A 17,326-nucleotide genomic window follows, 5' to 3' on the forward strand; every position below is an offset into this window, starting at 1 on the left:
TCATTTTGTTTTTTTTCATCAGTGGATTTTTTTATTGTAAAATCCTTGACAAAGTTTGTGACAGGTGGCCGAAACTGTGTCTAAGATGTCATACCCAGTTCATACTGTGGATTGACGTCGACCAACGGTGATTGAACCAGTTCGCATATGGGGTAAGCCACAAGCGGTTTACCCTGAGCCGATTGTGGTGCTGCGCTGCTGACGCAACCGATGGGCAATCACCGAAGCCTGCCGTATGCCACCCACCAGATTAAGTTTGATACATTCACCTACTGGATTGATTACTAACCCTGCAGAGATTAACAGACCAAATCAAAGCGTCTGTTTCAATAGGCTGACATGACCTTATGTGTAACTTAACGAAACTGACGATAGGAGACCTAGCTGTGTTTGTCCGCATCGGACGCCCATAGCGAAATAGTAATCCGACAAGACGTGCTTCAGTTGACCCTCGGCGGGTTCGTCGAAACTGTCGGCTGATAATTCATGTCAACTTGTCTCTGTGCTGTGCGGAAAGAGGTGCATTTTGGGACCCCTTATCAAATTCATACTTTAAAGTCACATTCATTCGACTCGTCTATTACATCTATCCCCTTTCTTAACAGATATTCCAGTTCGGCGGTGTTTGTTAGACAGAATTCTGCGGTGCACTCTAAACTACCTGCCCAACGACGATGTAAGTATGCCTGCTGTGTCTGTCAGTTTAACCGTAGTCTTATTCACCATCGCTACCAAAAACCGTTGGAATTTGAAATCCAATGGGATGAAGGTCAACGTTGAGAATTAAGTTTACCAGCAAGCCCTTTCTGATGTGGTTTTCTTACAGCTCTTGGGACTTTGTCTTAATCCATGTATCGAACAGGAGTCCGCCGCGTGTAGATCATCCCGCGTTCGCGTTCTAGTTTCTGTACTACCGAAAAATCATAGGCGATAGAAACATAATCACCGCTTTGGAGGCAAATGACTGTTTACATTGCAAAATACCTGCAAAACAGCACAACAAATCAAGCGCCCCGGTTCGCCGTGCCGCAGTCCTGGATATTAGCACTGCGACGTTTCACATCTACCGAGCTAGCTACCAACCCACAAACAAATTCACAAATACACTTCAATTCTCAAGTGGCACAGCAAAGAGGATGGTCATGTGAGGTGCCAGTCTACCATGCGGTGCATGCCATATGAAAGAAGACACCCCTCGAGTTTTACGTTTCGGGGAAATTCAAACTGAACACTTCCGGCTGTGAAAACAGCAGATCCTAGTGTCTGGGCATCTGAAGGAAAATATGACGACAATTGTTTAACTAAGAAATTAGCGCGAAGCTCAAATCACTCGCCGGTCACTGGAAGAAAAATAGCAAACCTTTGGCACTGAATACTATCCTCTTACTGCAAAGCTCCGCAGTTTTTTTCACGATCAGCCACACGTATATCGGATTTCTGATAACATTAAGAGAGGTCCGAAGACTCGTCCTGTGATGGTTTTTCCAAGGGGTTGGTAAATTGAAGTAAACCAGCCCCCCCCCCCCCCCCCCCCCGCCGTTAGGTACTGTTGTCCGAAATTCACGCCCCACAGTACTTGTTTTTAAGGTGTCCAAAAGTTGCACTCACCAACCATAATAAGCTACGTCGGTGATCACCCACTCAGCTTAACCTGGTAACTGAAAATCCTGTCTTCCTATAGTTATATGGGCCTTAATCAATGCAATAATTAACATCGGCGGTTCCCGATTTTTACGGGAAACGGTGTTTGCTGGTCGGGTGCTAGTGAAAGGAGGAAAGCCGATGTCCTTTATTAGCAAACATCAACTAAACAGTTACAAACTATTCGACGAGAAAGTAAACGTCTCATATGCGCATAGTATTTAAAAAAAATGAACACTCACGCGTCCTTTTGAAATTTCGTGGATATTCATTGACTATCATGCAATTATAAACGAACGCTGCAAACTAGTTTCACAAGTTCTGTAACAAACCTCACCTTCCATTAGACGCGATGCGGAGCTTCGAGAAAACCACCTATTACTCACATGCCTCGTCAGCAGTATTCGCTGTTACCCTAGAACTAACATTACAGAAGTTGTCCAATCCCCATCCATGCGCTGTTTTGCCCGTCTACCTATCAGTGAATTGATCCTTGTAAGGATGCTGTTTTATTTTGAGAAGAATACTCGAGAAATCACCGTATCCCTTACAATAGCCTGTTTGCACCTTGTTGCCCGTTCTGATTGTTCATCTCTTGTTCTTTTTCTGCAAAGCGACTGTGTGGACAATGCGTTTCCTGTGCGGTGGGTCGCTGCTCGCCGGCTGCAGTGATGGGACAGTTGAGGTATGTTGTAAAGACGCATTTTCTGTTTATGATATCTGTTCGTTTTTCAGCGTTGGGACTGCAAGTCTGCTCAGCTTTCAACTCTGTTCTACCCAGATTTGGAGGCCGAAGACACTTCTTGCCTCGAAACAAATTCATCCTCATCACAGCCTCGTTCACAACATCCAGGTGGTGTAACCGTTCTCCGAGTAACAGATGAACAAAGGTAATTTCAATGGGTGTTCATACCCTCAAATATGCCACTGGATCTGGTGGGCTGATTTGCTTTCCATGTCACTTCTTTGAACCACCTCACTTTTTATTCGCACAGTTTCGCGATTGGTACCAGTCGGGGACACGTAGCTTGGTTCGATTTATGCAATGAACAAAGCTCAACAGCACGTTTCCCAACCCGACAATGGCATATTCACTCTCGGCCGGTCATGGGACTGAAGTGTACAATGCTTTCGAATCACACCGGCGAGTCACAAACGCACATCAGACATTGGATCCTCATTAGTGGTTCAGAAGACGGTCGAGTCTGTGTAAGCCAGTCAATGATTTATGTCTCTGTGCGATATGAATTACTTATGCATTCCTATCGGCAAACAAAGTGTATTTACGTTCATCCTTTCCAAAACAGCAACTTGGACACAATCTGCTTTTTAGAGATGAATATAACCGGAACTTCTGATACGTACATCATACGTTCGTTGCTTCATTCAAACCAGATGTTTTTCTTGCTTTCATGATTTTGAACACATCATCTGATGCTTTCTCACTAAGTATGGTCACAGTTTCGTTCTCACTTGTTCGGAACTCAGAAAGTATTACTTTGGGTCCCGTTTGAGTGCAGTTACTAGCACCTGACCGCATCCACAATGGGCGACCTTCGAACATTCAGTGAACATGAATACAAAATATCGTTGCTCACGGGTGATATTCACTTCACTTTCTTGTTAGCAATTCATTTGGGTCAATTGGACTGTGACACCACCATTCTTACGAGGTTGGAGAAAGAAAAAAGTTCGGCCTTCAGGGACTCGAGAATGAACGGCGATTAAATTTGTGAACAATTTCCAACCCAACTCTTCCAGTTATAGTGCGAAGAAGCCAAGGTATTTAACGCGGAATCTGTCGGAGAAAGCGAAATGTGACTGCTGAGGACCGTGTCCATGCATATGACGAGTACTTTAAAATTGGAGGGTTGTCAGGCATCTCGAAGTTCCTTATATCTAAAGTGCATGAAAATGGTTACAACGCATGCACAGCGTACAGTCAAGTGGTCCTAAGATGACCTTATTCGGGAAAATGCGATACTGTGTAATCCACTGTCGATGATCCATATGTTCTAACCTACTGCTGAATGACCCGATAAAAGAAGAACGAATCCACAATAGCAGGAAGCTACAATGGCTAGCCATTTATTCTTGGGACACATTTCTATGGGACGTTAAGCAATATGGTCACACTAGACGGGAAAATAACAACAGTCCTGTGTTGGAGTGTCCAACAACCATCTGCAATTGTTCCGCGAAACAAGGGTGATATGCCTGAGAACATCATAAACGAGAGATTCAGCTGGGTTCCAGGTGAGTCTCTCGAAAGAACCAAATTAGTTTGCAAATGAGTGTATATTCGCTAATTTTGTGCAATTTGGTTTCAAGTAGAACATAAGGTTGACGGAACCCCGGGGACTGCGCCTACCTGATGAGCCCCAAAAAGGGCGAAACCGGTCGTGGACTGTCGATGGATTTTCAGCAATCTTATGAGTAGTACATTACAAAGATATAAGTATCGTAATGTTTTTTCCGCATGTCCGATAGCTAGACTGGCCCATACACAGTCCTGATTGGCATACTTGGTATTCGAACAGGATTTGCGAGTCAGGATTGATCAAACCACTGCAGAATTGCGCGTAGTCGAAGAGGCGACGGTTCTCAGCGTAAAATATGTATGGACAGGGGCGTGGTGGAAACAAGAAGTTTAAGAAATGGAGGAGGCCGCTGCAGTTGGGAATGAACCGTACTTCTTCCTTTAATCCACAAAACAGGACCTAAAAGTTACCTTATCAAAGATGATTTGGGAAACATAATCTATATTAAGGACAAGAGTCTAAATCGCTGGGTGGGATGTTCTCAACAAATTTGTTCATCCTCTGTTCTGTACCTAACTTCTTCATTCGACCGTCATTTTTGGGTCTATACACCCCGTCAAATTGTGTAGTACTAATGTGCCTTGAAGCGCCGTCGGAGTATCGGGCCAGATGAACTTTGTTCAGCGTTGCTAAAAGGTGGAGGGGAATCTTTTCGTTCTGCCGAAACTAGGTTGTTTGTTCGGATTTTGGATCAAAAACAGGTTTCAGATAATTTGGGCCACTCGGTGGTCACTCGTTCTTATTCAAATCAGGTACTGGACCGACAGTTTCCAACCATAGGGGTATAAGCCTCACGCCTGTTGTAACACAGCCACTGGCTTCCATTATTTTGCGACACCTATCTTCATACGTCTTGAGGAGTCTGTTTTTTTTGTGTTCAAACGGCGACTCTGAGAGTTTATGCGACCTTTTCGTAGATTAGGTCCTCAGCTTCTCCTGAAGATAGTACCAGGTACTAGCGAATAGAATTGTCGGCTGTGGCATCGTGAGCTCGTACGTACCTGGGACAGGTCGCAGCTTCTTCGTGGTGCGGAATCTCCAGTCTGATCAGCTTTTTTTTGACTCCCTACTGACCACAACCATACCGTATAAAAATAATATCTTCCTTTTGCTTTTAATTGAAGTCGGCTCATTACAATTTCGCGTAGCGTCACTCACATTCCTTTGGTTCATCAACACCTCAGAATTTCCTCGATACGCCTATTCCGACTGCTTTACTTGTCCATGTATTGCTTGCTTTCAGTTCTACAGTACATCCACGGGCGAATGTCTCTACCAAGTCTCTCTGGATTCGGCGGCCATACTGAGCTTCGACTTCTCCAAGGTAAGCCTTTATTGTCCCATGCTCTAAAACCCTTAAAAGGAGTTCAGTCTCTCTCGCGGTTGTTTTAGCTCAAACTGTAGGTAGCTGTTGTAATCACCCACAATAGAGAACCATCACTTTTGTGATCATCGTAACACAACGCCAACTTTGATGCAACCTGAGATCGATTTAAAGACACATTGTCTGATGTTAGAACACCGGGAAGTTCATGCAGGATATTCAGTTTCTCTAGGAAGTAAGTAGTTTTATGTTGCGGTAATAAGAGTTTAAAACTCCATCCAATTTCAGTGCCCCCCATCTGAACTTCGTTTCCGCTGATAACTTCCTTCACGGATGTTGGGGATATTGATATCGCTTTGTCGGAGAGGACAAATGGTCCGCTCGGGCATTTGTGGCCATAATCACACGGTCTGTAGAGTGCATACACAAGCCGAATACCAAGAGAGGTGACTTTGCTTCATGAGTGAAAGTCGAGTGAAATATCGCATTTGCCACTCAGCCGCATTGTGATGTTATCATCTGATGAAGGATAATGTTAGCATCACGTGAAACTGCGATTCATCGTTCGAAGATTGCAGACTGACGTGTGCACCATGGAATGAAAGAATTTCGGTTGGCAGCTTTGTGGTATGCTAAAATAAGCACGGACAGAATGCCAGTGATAACGAAGTCGAATTACATCGTCCAAGTGGATGCAGCAAACGTCTGCGCGATTGGCATTGTAACGTCTGTAACAGTGTGACCGACACAAGTCCACAAGAATCACTGTCTCAGCTAGCATGTTCTAAACTTTTGTGAATCGATGTCTTATGGCTGGTTCAGAATATCATACCAAGGCAAAATGCGCTAGATCTCCCGTCATAGTTTGACTTGACGGCTTCAATGGAAATGTTTCCGTGGTTTAACTGAACTGTGCGGACATCACCCCCCCCCCTCAATCGCTTGTTCTATGCGGCCTTAAGTAGATGTTCAGAAAAAATTTCTAGGATTGATTCCATGACCTTGCAAATCCTAGCCCCTTAGCGCATAGGAAGTTGACAGCAAGAACGGCATCGGTATGAAGTGACAGTCATATCTTGTAAGTTGTCTAACAGGCACACTCCTAAAGACGGATCTCACTGGAATCATCCGAAAACTTCCACAATTGCTCTCACTTATGTCAAACCACACGTAGTCTATTGTATGGCTAGGGGCATCTCGATTGTGACACCGAAAACAGAGCTTGTTGCGACTGGCGATCACCCACCATGCGCATTGGTGCATCAACGCTCCGACCAATCACTCCACTGGGTATTCCTCGATACTAACTGATACGATCTATGATTCTGGGACATTCGTAGGAGGGAATGTCCGTGATCCACTTTCCAGGGATGCCACATAATACGCATAGTAGTTCTCCTGAGGCCCCACTCAGTTTACCCTAAGAAAAACCCAGTCAGCTTTTTTGCAGAGATATTCTGAATCAGGGGTTGAAGATGTTCTCAGAACGTCATTTTTATTTATCGTTTCGAGGTGAAGCACGTTTTTGCTCACTGTTTTACTCAACCCACGTTACAGCTGATGTTGGCTGTGAGCTATGCGTCTGGGAATCTATATGCCGTCAGTTTCGGATTGTACGCACAGTCTCCGACAGATAGTGCTTCCTTCAGTCTTTCGTTGGATATGATTGGTGACCCGATCCACTTGGCTCGGGACCGGAAACATTCCACGACAAATCACACGCGCTCCACACCACACGCACACTCTGGTTCTGTCGGGCTCCACTGGTATTCGATGAGTAACGCTTTGAGATTGATTGACTCAGATGGGTTGCAGAGGCCTTGTGTAAAAGCCTTTCGGCTCGTCACCTGTGAACTAGATAGTACCGTGGCGATTTGGAACCTGGATCCCCCAAGCCTTCTGAGAACGTTTCGTTTGGTAAGTCAGCGTTATCTTCACATGCTAAAGTGGACAATCACAATAGGCACGCTTCGTCCAGAAGCCCCACCCGATGTTTCCTTAGCTGAATTCCCACAATTCCAACCCGATATATGAGTAGGTATTTTGTGGATAGTTTTGAATGCCGAGTAGGAATGGAGGGTTGACCAGTCGGAATGGATTCTTCTATCCTGAATGTTAGCTTTTTTCGCACAACCAGTCATTTTCACATTTTAAATGGTTTCATCTTTGTTAATGCAGAATACTCATTATTTTTTAAAACTTTGCTTCAATTTTATCATCCTCTCCTCTCATCCCCAGAATCTCTCCACCATCAGACCTGGGGATCCTTTATTAACTTTCGAAAATCGAGTGATATTTGGCGATCAGGTGAGAAAATTCAACTAGGCTTTCCATTGTTGGACCAAGTCACAGGTCACCGACCAAGAGATTCAAATCTTTCCTAGGTCTAGGGCTAACTGGCATTGTTTCAGTTTCTCGTTTCCCGATTGTCGAAATGCCGAAGGGATGTTTCAAACAGACGATTTTAATTTTTTTCCTATCACCAGTAGAAGTGCCGTAATTGTGGTGAACTATTGCCGACTGGAGACAATGTAGTCATGGCTTAAAACTTTTCAATCTATTAGACGTTGACCGTTGATTATGTGGAGCGCTCTTTGAGTGGCCTTAATGAGTAACTTCACGTTGGGTTTTCCTGATTAGCAGTTGTGTGAACAATTAATGTTTCATCCACGATTTGTTTCCGTTTACATTCAGAACGGGATATAGAGCTCAAGCATTTGCATATGATACGATAATGTCGCGATGCCGTACTCTCCTGCAAAAGAGTCCATCCATGAGAGAAGGTTGCTAACCTATAATCATGGGGTATTTCATGAGTCATAGCTCCCTTTCCGATCCCCCCACTTGACAGTCCACTGACAGTGCCGCATTTACGCACCAGTTTATCAGCTCCCGCCTCCAAATCGCAGCTACCTACTCCACATCCCTAAATCATCAGTGAACGAAATTGTGGCAGCTACAACCACTTTACGACAAGTACGCGGTTCTTACAGTTGATCATCACTATCATCATCGACAGCATGACATCAGTGTTTAACACCGATGCTTCACAGTGATGATGATTTCAAAGTTATGGCATGTTTCCGGAAGTCTCTCTTTGGCAGATTTCCATATTACACTTGACAAGTGGCCGATTACGTTAACTAGTCCATAAAGTGAACCCTCCACCAAGTATGACCACTGGACACTGTTATCAGAACCTCTTTTATATATAATTTCTTCCATAAAAATTGGTCAATTCGAATGAGCCTACTGACTTTCAAGAAGCCGGGAGATTTCCCGAACGTTCAAAAATTACACTCGATTGCCGGCGTGTATTTTGGCATCAACCACGATGCAGTACCAGAATCTTGCCTTCAGTGGACAGATCACCGTTAGTTGACGATCGACCTCAATCTTTTGACCCATTTTTTTGCGACTGGTCGTCATGAAACCGATAAACACCGATAGCCACTGTAATTTCCAATACATGTGGGTACCCAGACAGTCCCGCTAATCCGTAAGCTCCACCTGCCTTGCGGACCGTCTCAGAATACCTGAAGTTATTCCTCCCATCTTTGCATCTTCGAATATCCGTTAGTCTGAAATTTCATGGCGCGTTCCTCAGTATATCAAGGTTTAACTATACCGCAATATGACCTCGCAGCCGTTTCGCTGTCGTGTTCCACACCAAAAATTCTTGTTAATGCCGAGTAGGAATGGAGGGTTGACCAGTCGGAATGGATTCTTCTATCCTGAATGTTAGCTTTTTTCGCACAACCAGTCATTTTCACATTTTAAATGGTTTCATCTTTGTTAATGCAGAATACTCATTATTTTTTAAAACTTTGCTTCAATTTTATCATCCTCTCCTCTCATCCCCAGAATCTCTCCACCATCAGACCTGGGGATCCTTTATTAACTTTCGAAAATCGAGTGATATTTGGCGATCAGGTGAGAAAATTCAACTAGGCTTTCCATTGTTGGACCAAGTCACAGGTCACCGACCAAGAGATTCAAATCTTTCCTAGGTCTAGGGCTAACTGGCATTGTTTCAGTTTCTCGTTTCCCGATTGTCGAAATGCCGAAGGGATGTTTCAAACAGACGATTTTAATTTTTTTCCTATCACCAGTAGAAGTGCCGTAATTGTGGTGAACTATTGCCGACTGGAGACAATGTAGTCATGGCTTAAAACTTTTCAATCTATTAGACGTTGACCGTTGATTATGTGGAGCGCTCTTTGAGTGGCCTTAATGAGTAACTTCACGTTGGGTTTTCCTGATTAGCAGTTGTGTGAACAATTAATGTTTCATCCACGATTTGTTTCCGTTTACATTCAGAACGGGATATAGAGCTCAAGCATTTGCATATGATACGATAATGTCGCGATGCCGTACTCTCCTGCAAAAGAGTCCATCCATGAGAGAAGGTTGCTAACCTATAATAATGGGGTATTTCATGAGTCATAGCTCCCTTTCCGATCCCCCCACTTGACAGTCCACTGACAGTGCCGCATTTACGCACCAGTTTATCAGCTCCCGCCTCCAAATCGCAGCTACCTACTCCACATCCCTAAATCATCAGTGAACGAAATTGTGGCAGCTACAACCACTTTACGACAAGTACGCGGTTCTTACAGTTGATCATCACTATCATCATCGACAGCATGACATCAGTGTTTAACACCGATGCTTCACAGTGATGATGATTTCAAAGTTATGGCATGTTTCCGGAAGTCTCTCTTTGGCAGATTTCCATATTACACTTGACAAGTGGCCGATTACGTTAACTAGTTCCTTGAAGTGAACCCTCCACCAAGTATGACCAATGGACACTGTTATCAGAACCTCTTTTATATATAATTTCTTCCATAAAAATTGGTCAATTCGAATGAGCCTACTGACTTTCAAGAAGCCGGGAGGTTTCGCGAACGTTCAAAAATTACACCCGATTGCCGGCATGTATTTTGGCATCAACCACGATGCAGTACCAGAATCTTGTCTTCAGTGGACAGATCACCGTTAGTTGACGATCGACCTCAATCTTTTGACCCATTTTTTTGCGACTGGTCGTCATGAAACCGATAAACACCGATAGCCACTGTAATTTCCAATACACATGGGTACCCAGACAGTCCCGCTAATCCGTAAGCTCCACCTGCCTTGCGGACCGTCTCAGAATACCTGAAGTTATTCCTCCCATCTTTGCATCTTCGAATATCCGTTAGTCTGAAATTTCATGGCGCGTTCCTCAGTATATCAAGGTTTAACTATACCGCAATGTGACCTCCCAGCCGTTTCGCTGTCGTGGTCCACACCAAAAATTCTTGTTGACTAACAGTGCGTCCAGGAAAACTGGACGATCAAATAAAGAGAAATATCTGACGAGGAAATGTCCAGCCATATCAAGAATTGGATAGCCACAAAACAATGGTGCGTTTCTTTGGATTTTATGGTTTAGCCTTCGGAGGCGGGATCTAACCTCAAAAGGAAAATTTTGTCCGGCTAGTAGCAAGAATTTTTAAACCTGGACAGGGCTGTTTCTTTGAAATATGACGATACGCCCGCTTGTTCCGGATATCTGGCGAAAGCGTTAAGCCGACCGTTAACCATTTTTGACTAGTACACTTATCACTACAGTTTTGCTCGCTTGGTTACGGTCCTTCGAGCACGTTTATTATACATTTCCCTCCCGTTTTATACTTATTCCATAATACTGGCGGTGAACTTTAGGTTCAATCAGCTGCATTCTGCGTATAATTTTATTCTGCCACGTTTTTATACATTTTGCTTCTGGGAGAGACGCCGCAGCTGGACTTTGAATTTTTGACTAGGCCTGCTGGGCTTCGTGTGGATAAATTCGCGTTTCTCTGTACCGTCATGTAGCTGCGTGAGACTGTGAACTTTTGTGGACAGTAGTCTTGGAAGAGGATGAACGAACCAACTATGAGATCTGTTTGGTACCAATGCGCCTTGACACAGTTTATGAATACTGTATTGCGGGCATTTTCAGCATACCACCAACGATTACGGTCGTACTTATTTTGAGTCATTGTGTTATTCACAAACTCTTAAGAGCTCAGGCATCTCTGAGACCTTCCCATTGTTCGGTGCTGTCTGAAACACGGACACTCCGTGAGCAATAGCCTCGGTTGCCTTGAAGAAAAGTAGCATTTAGGACTTCTTGGTCGCGTCACTAGTGAACCGCGCTATCTCCGCAACTTTGTCTTACAGGAGTTTCAGAAAGCCTTAATCGTTTCATACGGAGGTAATCTGGATGGTAGTCTATACCCCTTCTGCTCCACTCCGTACTATGTCCAGGCATTGCATAAAGCGGGAGCCTCCAAGCCAAATCTATGCAATTTACCCTTTGCACTTACATTCAACTAGTTACCACTGATTTGTTGTCAAAAGTGACCGAGTCATGAAATTTAACCGAGCTACCCTAGTACCACCAAACCTTGGATTTCATTCGTCTTCCAGGGCTATCTACGTGTCATAAACCCATGGACGGCGAAATATGAACGCTCAATTCAGCTGCTTCCACCATCGACAGTGCTGCTGCAAAACTCGACGACGAGTTTTTCTTCGTCGATACTAGCAGCCATACTCCGTCGTTGGTCAAAGGAATTGGTACCTTTGGGAATAGCCGGACCATCTTGTTCGGTTGCCCCAGAGACAATTCTCAGTTTTCTCAAAGAGAAGTCAGAAGGACAAACGGTACATTCCTCGGCAGGTTCTGTGGTGGTCAGCGTGGCCGACGAGGGGCGGACACTAGTAATCATTCCATTAGCAACGTTGAAAGCAAAATAGGCACCTGTCTTTGGCAACTAATCGATTGCTTGATGGACGAAACAGCGTTATATGTATCATATTATTGTATATCAATTATTATTTTTGACCCGACAGGCTCCTATTGACTGCCGTCCAGCCTTTTGTACACCATTTTATTAACCTTGAATACAGACGCTCAAGTGAAATCAGTGGTCCCTCTATTGCGCAAGACAAAGGTGAATTCGCAACACAGCTTTGTGCTACGGATGCCGAGTTTCATTCCTTGAATAAGCTTCGCAGGACAGCTCTGTACCTGCTCGTAACGAGCTGCTTTATTTAGGACTCGTATTGTACACAGGTCAAACTGAGTAGTGGCACAACTTCACGCGGATTTATTTTACTTTAAAATCGCTTTGAGATGTGGTTATTAGCATAAGTTGTGTGTTTCACTCGTTTAGGAGGGCAACTGTCAAAATCCTGGCCTAACTACCCCCAGTAGCGCAGCTTTTTTCAGAACATTGTTCTGGTATATGAATAACAATAAAAAGTACAGTCCAACCAACCACATAGATTAACTGTTTATCTACATAATGCTGTCAGTTCGATCCGACAAACATCCCAGTACATCAATAGCACCCACCGATTCACCTCAGGAAATCCATAATAGCGACGGCAACTTCATGACAAAATAAGAGATTATGACCTTCAAAATAGGATACTGTTGCCCACTACGAACGAAGAAATAAAATGAAGGGGTCTGAGGCATAACGCTTGTCCTGAACACTTACTGTAGAACCAATTACAGAAAGTTGTCCCGCTTAAATAGGTAGTCATTCGTGGAATCAGCATTGTAATTAAGAGGAAAGTGTCCAGGACTTCCGGAGTTTATTTTTATTTATATTGTCCCGACTTTTGTGGGGCTACCAGCTAATGGTGGGAGATTACGAGTCCATCCTAATGTAGTCTGTGGAATACGGTTTTACATTTAAAAACTCGGAGGAATAATTGAATAATTTCAGTCTTGAAGAAACACCTCTCCTAAAATCTAGAAGTTGACAAACATCTGATTTCGATATCCTCCACATTGCAGCTCGGTCGAAATAGGTTTCGGTCTTCCGGCAAGCGAACCGATGATTGACAGAAGTTTAAACGGACGCATCATTATTCATCATCTTGGAATTCCACCGACTCATAAGCTGCGGTAAACTCCAAAGAAATGGTGCGATCAACAGTTGCCACCACACTGAACGAAACCGGTTTCGGGATTGTCACCGGGGTCTTCCAAGTTGATTCATGGCGCCATATAATGCAGCGGAGTGGGATGGTTGCAGAGCTTTCCGCTGAACCGAAAGTAATGAAAGCAGGTGTGTTGCTTAGCCTCGCAATCGTTCCCTTAGTGCGCGAACTCATCCTGCAATAAAACCTGTTTCGCAGAGAATGGACTCACCAGATAAGCGGAACCGGCTACTCTCCTGGTTGGCAAAAGCGGGTTTGTCGATTCAACGTGAATGAAAGACGAAGTTGGGGTTGGGCGCGTTAAAAAATCGTTTCATCCAGTTGTGTCGAACGGATGTGACATTGAGAATAGTGGTAACAGGAACTGCTGATCAAAAGTTGACATGGATGATCTATTTACATTTGGGTTTCATTTGTTTCCCGAACCTCGTACGTAAGAATCAAATGAAAATCTGACGGACCACAAGATACCGCATTGTTGCGTCTGCCTACAGCGTCGGAGAGCGCTCCAACACCGAGATCCCAAAGTCCCAATTTTAGTTGGATCCAGTAGCATCCAAGAGACAGGAATACGTTCAGGCAACACACACTGTACTTCAGACCTGGACACTAACTAGGCCATTTAAGCTAGATTGGCACCACGAATTCCCGTAGCCCTTCAGAAATCACGTCTCCATCAAGTAGCTTTCTATCGGTTTACAACATTAACTGCTCAGAAAGCAATTAACCGTTGGTGTTTCATCAAGTATAGCCGGCAGTATGGCGTGCGAAACGTTGATAGCGTCACCCGTTTTTTCGTAATACTTTCGGCGATAGTCAAATTCTGAGCACACGTCACCCAAAACAGTTGCTCATCAAACTGATTGGTTTTAGTGAGATCCACTCATTTGCATACCAATCTGGTTTTGACGGGAGACTCACCTGGAACCCAGCCGAATCTCTCGTTTGTGATGTTTCTTAGTTAAAGGCACATCACCCCTAAAACATCGTTTCACATATTGAGTGAGTGTGGAGCGCTATCCAGGTCACTTCCTTGACCCAGCCAAGAAAACCCTCATCTTCATTCGACAAACGCGGTTTAACAGTGACCTCCAGGACTAATTTATGCATTATTATATCAATATGAGAAACAAAATGTCCGTTGAAGGACAGTACGGGAGTACTCGCCGTCTATGCGGAAGCTGCGAGAAATCTGCAAATAACCAGATAAAAAGTGCCCCTAACAAAAAACAGCCCCACCTATTCGCACTTTAGGGTCTGGCCAGTTGTGGGACGGATTGAAGGCCTTGCATGCTTGAAATACATGAAGCTTCCCACGTTGACTATAATGGACAATGCAGGTCGCGCTGCATGATACCACGGATGAAGGTGATGTGACGATACGGTCTGTTTTTAGCATGGTTTAGGACCACTGAGGCACAAACTTCACCGGTAGGTAGGTCGTTTGAATCCAACCCTGCAATTTCAACTGCTGCAGTCTAGGCTTGAGCACCCTGACAGTATCTCAGCCCTCGTGCTTCCTTCGGGTGACATGGTAGCTAGATACCCAAAGTATGCTATAGCTGAACGACTAACTTGATTGGATTTGAGATTATTGAGCTGAACGGGGATAAGGAAAATCAAGAGAAACGGGAGGTCTTGGTGGTTTCGTACAGCATATTTCTGATAGCCTTTTGCGCAGGCGATAGCCAAGTTGCAAATCAGCCAGTTCATATAGCTAAATGTGTTGCGTTGGACTGAACAAACACAAAAAGGATTTCCTGACGTTGCAGTGAATGGAAAGCTGGTTTCAGTTCATGCAAGAAATTAGAGCTAATGATGAACACACATCCGAATGACTGATGAATTTCGTTCCGTTTCTAACTTTTAAGGTTAAATAGTGAGAGTGACCCTCATTGAAGAAAACACTCCGATTTCCCGGTGGTAGTGATCGTTCTGAATTAGATGGCTGTATTATGAAAGCAGCGCATTCTAAGCCCCAGTTTTCCGCGTGCAGAGAAACGTAAAGAGCTGTGGAACAAGTTGATTATTAGGTACAAAACGATGGTTGATCATTCTTTCTCCTTCTCTCGCAAGGCACGATAGAGCTGACAAAGTCCTTTTGCATCCGCTGTGGCTACGCCAGCGAACTCCGGACGCTTTGTGGCACCACACTGTTTTTGTTTCATTGGTTGCAGCAAATCCAAGAAAGTGTTTAGGTTGACTAGAAATGAGGGGGGAAGGATACGCACAAGACCGATTACAGTGTGCGATAAATAAACGCCATTCTACGGGAAAATCAAGATAGGTGATCACTGTATTTTCGCAAACAGGCACAGAATTTCGCTCTGCAATCTACTGATGGTACCTTTTATGCGCGGTATATTGCAAGTGCAGCAAATGCAGTGTAAAACAAGAATTAGTCGTTTTTATCTATATTCGTCCAGTTGTAGCACCCTTTCGGTGCCTAAGTGCCATGCCATCCGAAGGTTGCACGAGGACCGGGATACTGCCAGGGTGCCCAAGCCTAGACAGGGAAAGTCGAGAGGCGGAGGTCGGATTCGAAACACGGACCTTGCGGTCAGTAAATTCGCGCTCTAACCACTTGGGTCATCCATACTGTGATATTTCGATAGTCGACTCACTAGTGATCTCAACCAGTATGGTGCAGGAATCACAGGACGTTTTCCATCCATACGGGCTTACAAACCGTAACGGAGTCACAATTCTCGAGGCCGGAACCAGGTCGCTTTCTTCGCTCAGTCTGCTGAAGACTCTTATGCAAAGTCTGTATTTTGTTGTTGGAACAATAATCCGCAAGCGCGTAAGGGAGGAAAATGTAGGCTGTCGTGCCGGTGCTGCCAGGTAGCGGCAGTATGGAAAAATTCGATCTGATCTTAATTCAGCGTCCTTCATGGTAGCTGTAGAGCTGCTGAAACAACCGGATTTTTTCGGACACAGACTTCCTGATCGGTAGAGACCTGGGGCCTGCGAAGTGCATACTGTTGTGTGGCACGATTAACTTAATTGCTGCGCCCTATCGTCAAAAAACACGCCATGGTGTGCCGTGATTTAACGCCCCGGGGGCAACTGGATTCCAAAGGTGTGGCAGAGAAGAAGAGATCTCACTACTATATCAACCATAAGGTTAAAAAGAAAGGCCGGAAGGGGGCGACCCCGTTTGACAGCAATGTACGAAAAAACAGGTGGAAGCACCCTGTAGACGCGTCGGTATGAGTTAGCATATGGAGCTTATACAAGAAATATGAATATGCGTTCAGTTTATTTGAGTGTTAGGAACCGCCGAAATCTATGTCAATGACCCTCAACCGGTGAAGAAACTTCTCTTGAGTGACTTCCAAAGTTTCAATGATGGACGAAAGCTACTGAGCTACATGAAGAGCAGACGATCTGCTAAAGATCGCGGAGTAATTCACAACGTCCCTCAAGTCATTCAGATAAGGGGCGCTACCCTGAAATCAAAGTATTCTGAACGCGAGAGGGATGTCAAAAATCATGCTCAATTGAAGACGCGTTTCACATTTAGTGACCCCAGACAATCAAGCACACAAACCCATGAATTGATAAATGACGAATGACCATAAAGCCAAGAAAGCCTCCTTAATATTATCACAGACCCATTTGGCGCATGTGACATCCTCTTACGGAACCGCAGCACTGTCAACAGTGTTCTGCTACCGAACAAACCTAAAGGGTTTACTCAAAACGCCACAGATTCAAAGGAAGAATCGCACTATTTGATTAGTGTTAACAATACCAGCACTTTTATGAAGCCACTCAGTGTGTACAGTATGGTTGCCGTCGCTGGGGTTCGTTCTCGCGGATGAGGTCATTTGTGTCTCCTCAGATGCTTACGGAAATAGGCACGTCGTCGCAGCACACGTTCAGTATGATATGGCTCGTAAGCTGACGTGCCAGATATTGACCGAAGATTTCGTGGTCCTAATCCACCTCAGAATTTTGGCTGCACGTGCTCAGGCCGGGACAGGGAAGAAATACCTTGTACAAGGTATATATATATATATATATATATATATATATATATAGTGTG

The 17,326-nt window shown here is 44.4% G+C and overlaps 4 protein-coding genes across 4 annotated transcripts in view; 1 reads left to right on the forward strand and 3 right to left on the reverse strand.

Annotated features, from left to right (window-relative positions):
• The window catches only part of T265_13361 (hypothetical protein), a gene marked incomplete at both ends in the record, with an annotated part of 17,020 nt that extends 7,182 nt beyond the window's left edge, over positions 1 to 9,838 (reverse strand). Inside the window, 3 exons of the mRNA XM_009168553.1 lie at positions 4,167 to 4,361; positions 8,165 to 8,212; positions 9,791 to 9,838. Of these exons, the coding sequence (XP_009166817.1) occupies positions 4,167 to 4,361; positions 8,165 to 8,212; positions 9,791 to 9,838 (291 nt within the window). The remainder of the gene's footprint in view (positions 1 to 4,166; positions 4,362 to 8,164; positions 8,213 to 9,790) is intronic.
• T265_03904 (hypothetical protein) overlaps positions 1 to 12,078 on the forward strand; it is a gene marked incomplete at both ends in the record, with an annotated part of 35,716 nt that extends 23,638 nt beyond the window's left edge. Inside the window, 11 exons of the mRNA XM_009168505.1 lie at positions 606 to 676; positions 2,256 to 2,326; positions 2,377 to 2,531; positions 2,637 to 2,850; positions 5,206 to 5,286; positions 6,844 to 7,203; positions 7,525 to 7,593; positions 8,149 to 8,262; positions 9,151 to 9,219; positions 9,775 to 9,888; positions 11,749 to 12,078. Coding sequence (XP_009166769.1) covers positions 606 to 676; positions 2,256 to 2,326; positions 2,377 to 2,531; positions 2,637 to 2,850; positions 5,206 to 5,286; positions 6,844 to 7,203; positions 7,525 to 7,593; positions 8,149 to 8,262; positions 9,151 to 9,219; positions 9,775 to 9,888; positions 11,749 to 12,078 — 1,648 coding nt within the window. The remainder of the gene's footprint in view (positions 1 to 605; positions 677 to 2,255; positions 2,327 to 2,376; positions 2,532 to 2,636; positions 2,851 to 5,205; positions 5,287 to 6,843; positions 7,204 to 7,524; positions 7,594 to 8,148; positions 8,263 to 9,150; positions 9,220 to 9,774; positions 9,889 to 11,748) is intronic.
• Positions 11,799 to 12,050, reverse strand: T265_03903 (hypothetical protein; the record flags this gene model as incomplete). The annotated part of the gene is made up of 1 exon (XM_009168504.1): positions 11,799 to 12,050. One exon carries the CDS (start codon positions 12,048 to 12,050, stop codon positions 11,799 to 11,801), a length of 252 nt encoding a protein of 83 aa, XP_009166768.1.
• Positions 12,079 to 15,261: 3,183 nt separating the features above from the next.
• The window catches only part of T265_03905 (hypothetical protein), a gene marked incomplete at both ends in the record, with an annotated part of 20,048 nt that continues 17,983 nt past the window's right edge, over positions 15,262 to 17,326 (reverse strand). The window contains one exon of the mRNA XM_009168506.1: positions 15,262 to 15,478. Within this exon, the coding sequence (XP_009166770.1) occupies positions 15,327 to 15,478 (152 nt within the window). The remainder of the gene's footprint in view (positions 15,479 to 17,326) is intronic.

This window comes from Opisthorchis viverrini, assembly GCF_000715545.1.
Source record: "Opisthorchis viverrini unplaced genomic scaffold opera_v5_58, whole genome shotgun sequence".
NCBI classification, from domain to species: domain Eukaryota; kingdom Metazoa; phylum Platyhelminthes; class Trematoda; order Opisthorchiida; family Opisthorchiidae; genus Opisthorchis; species Opisthorchis viverrini.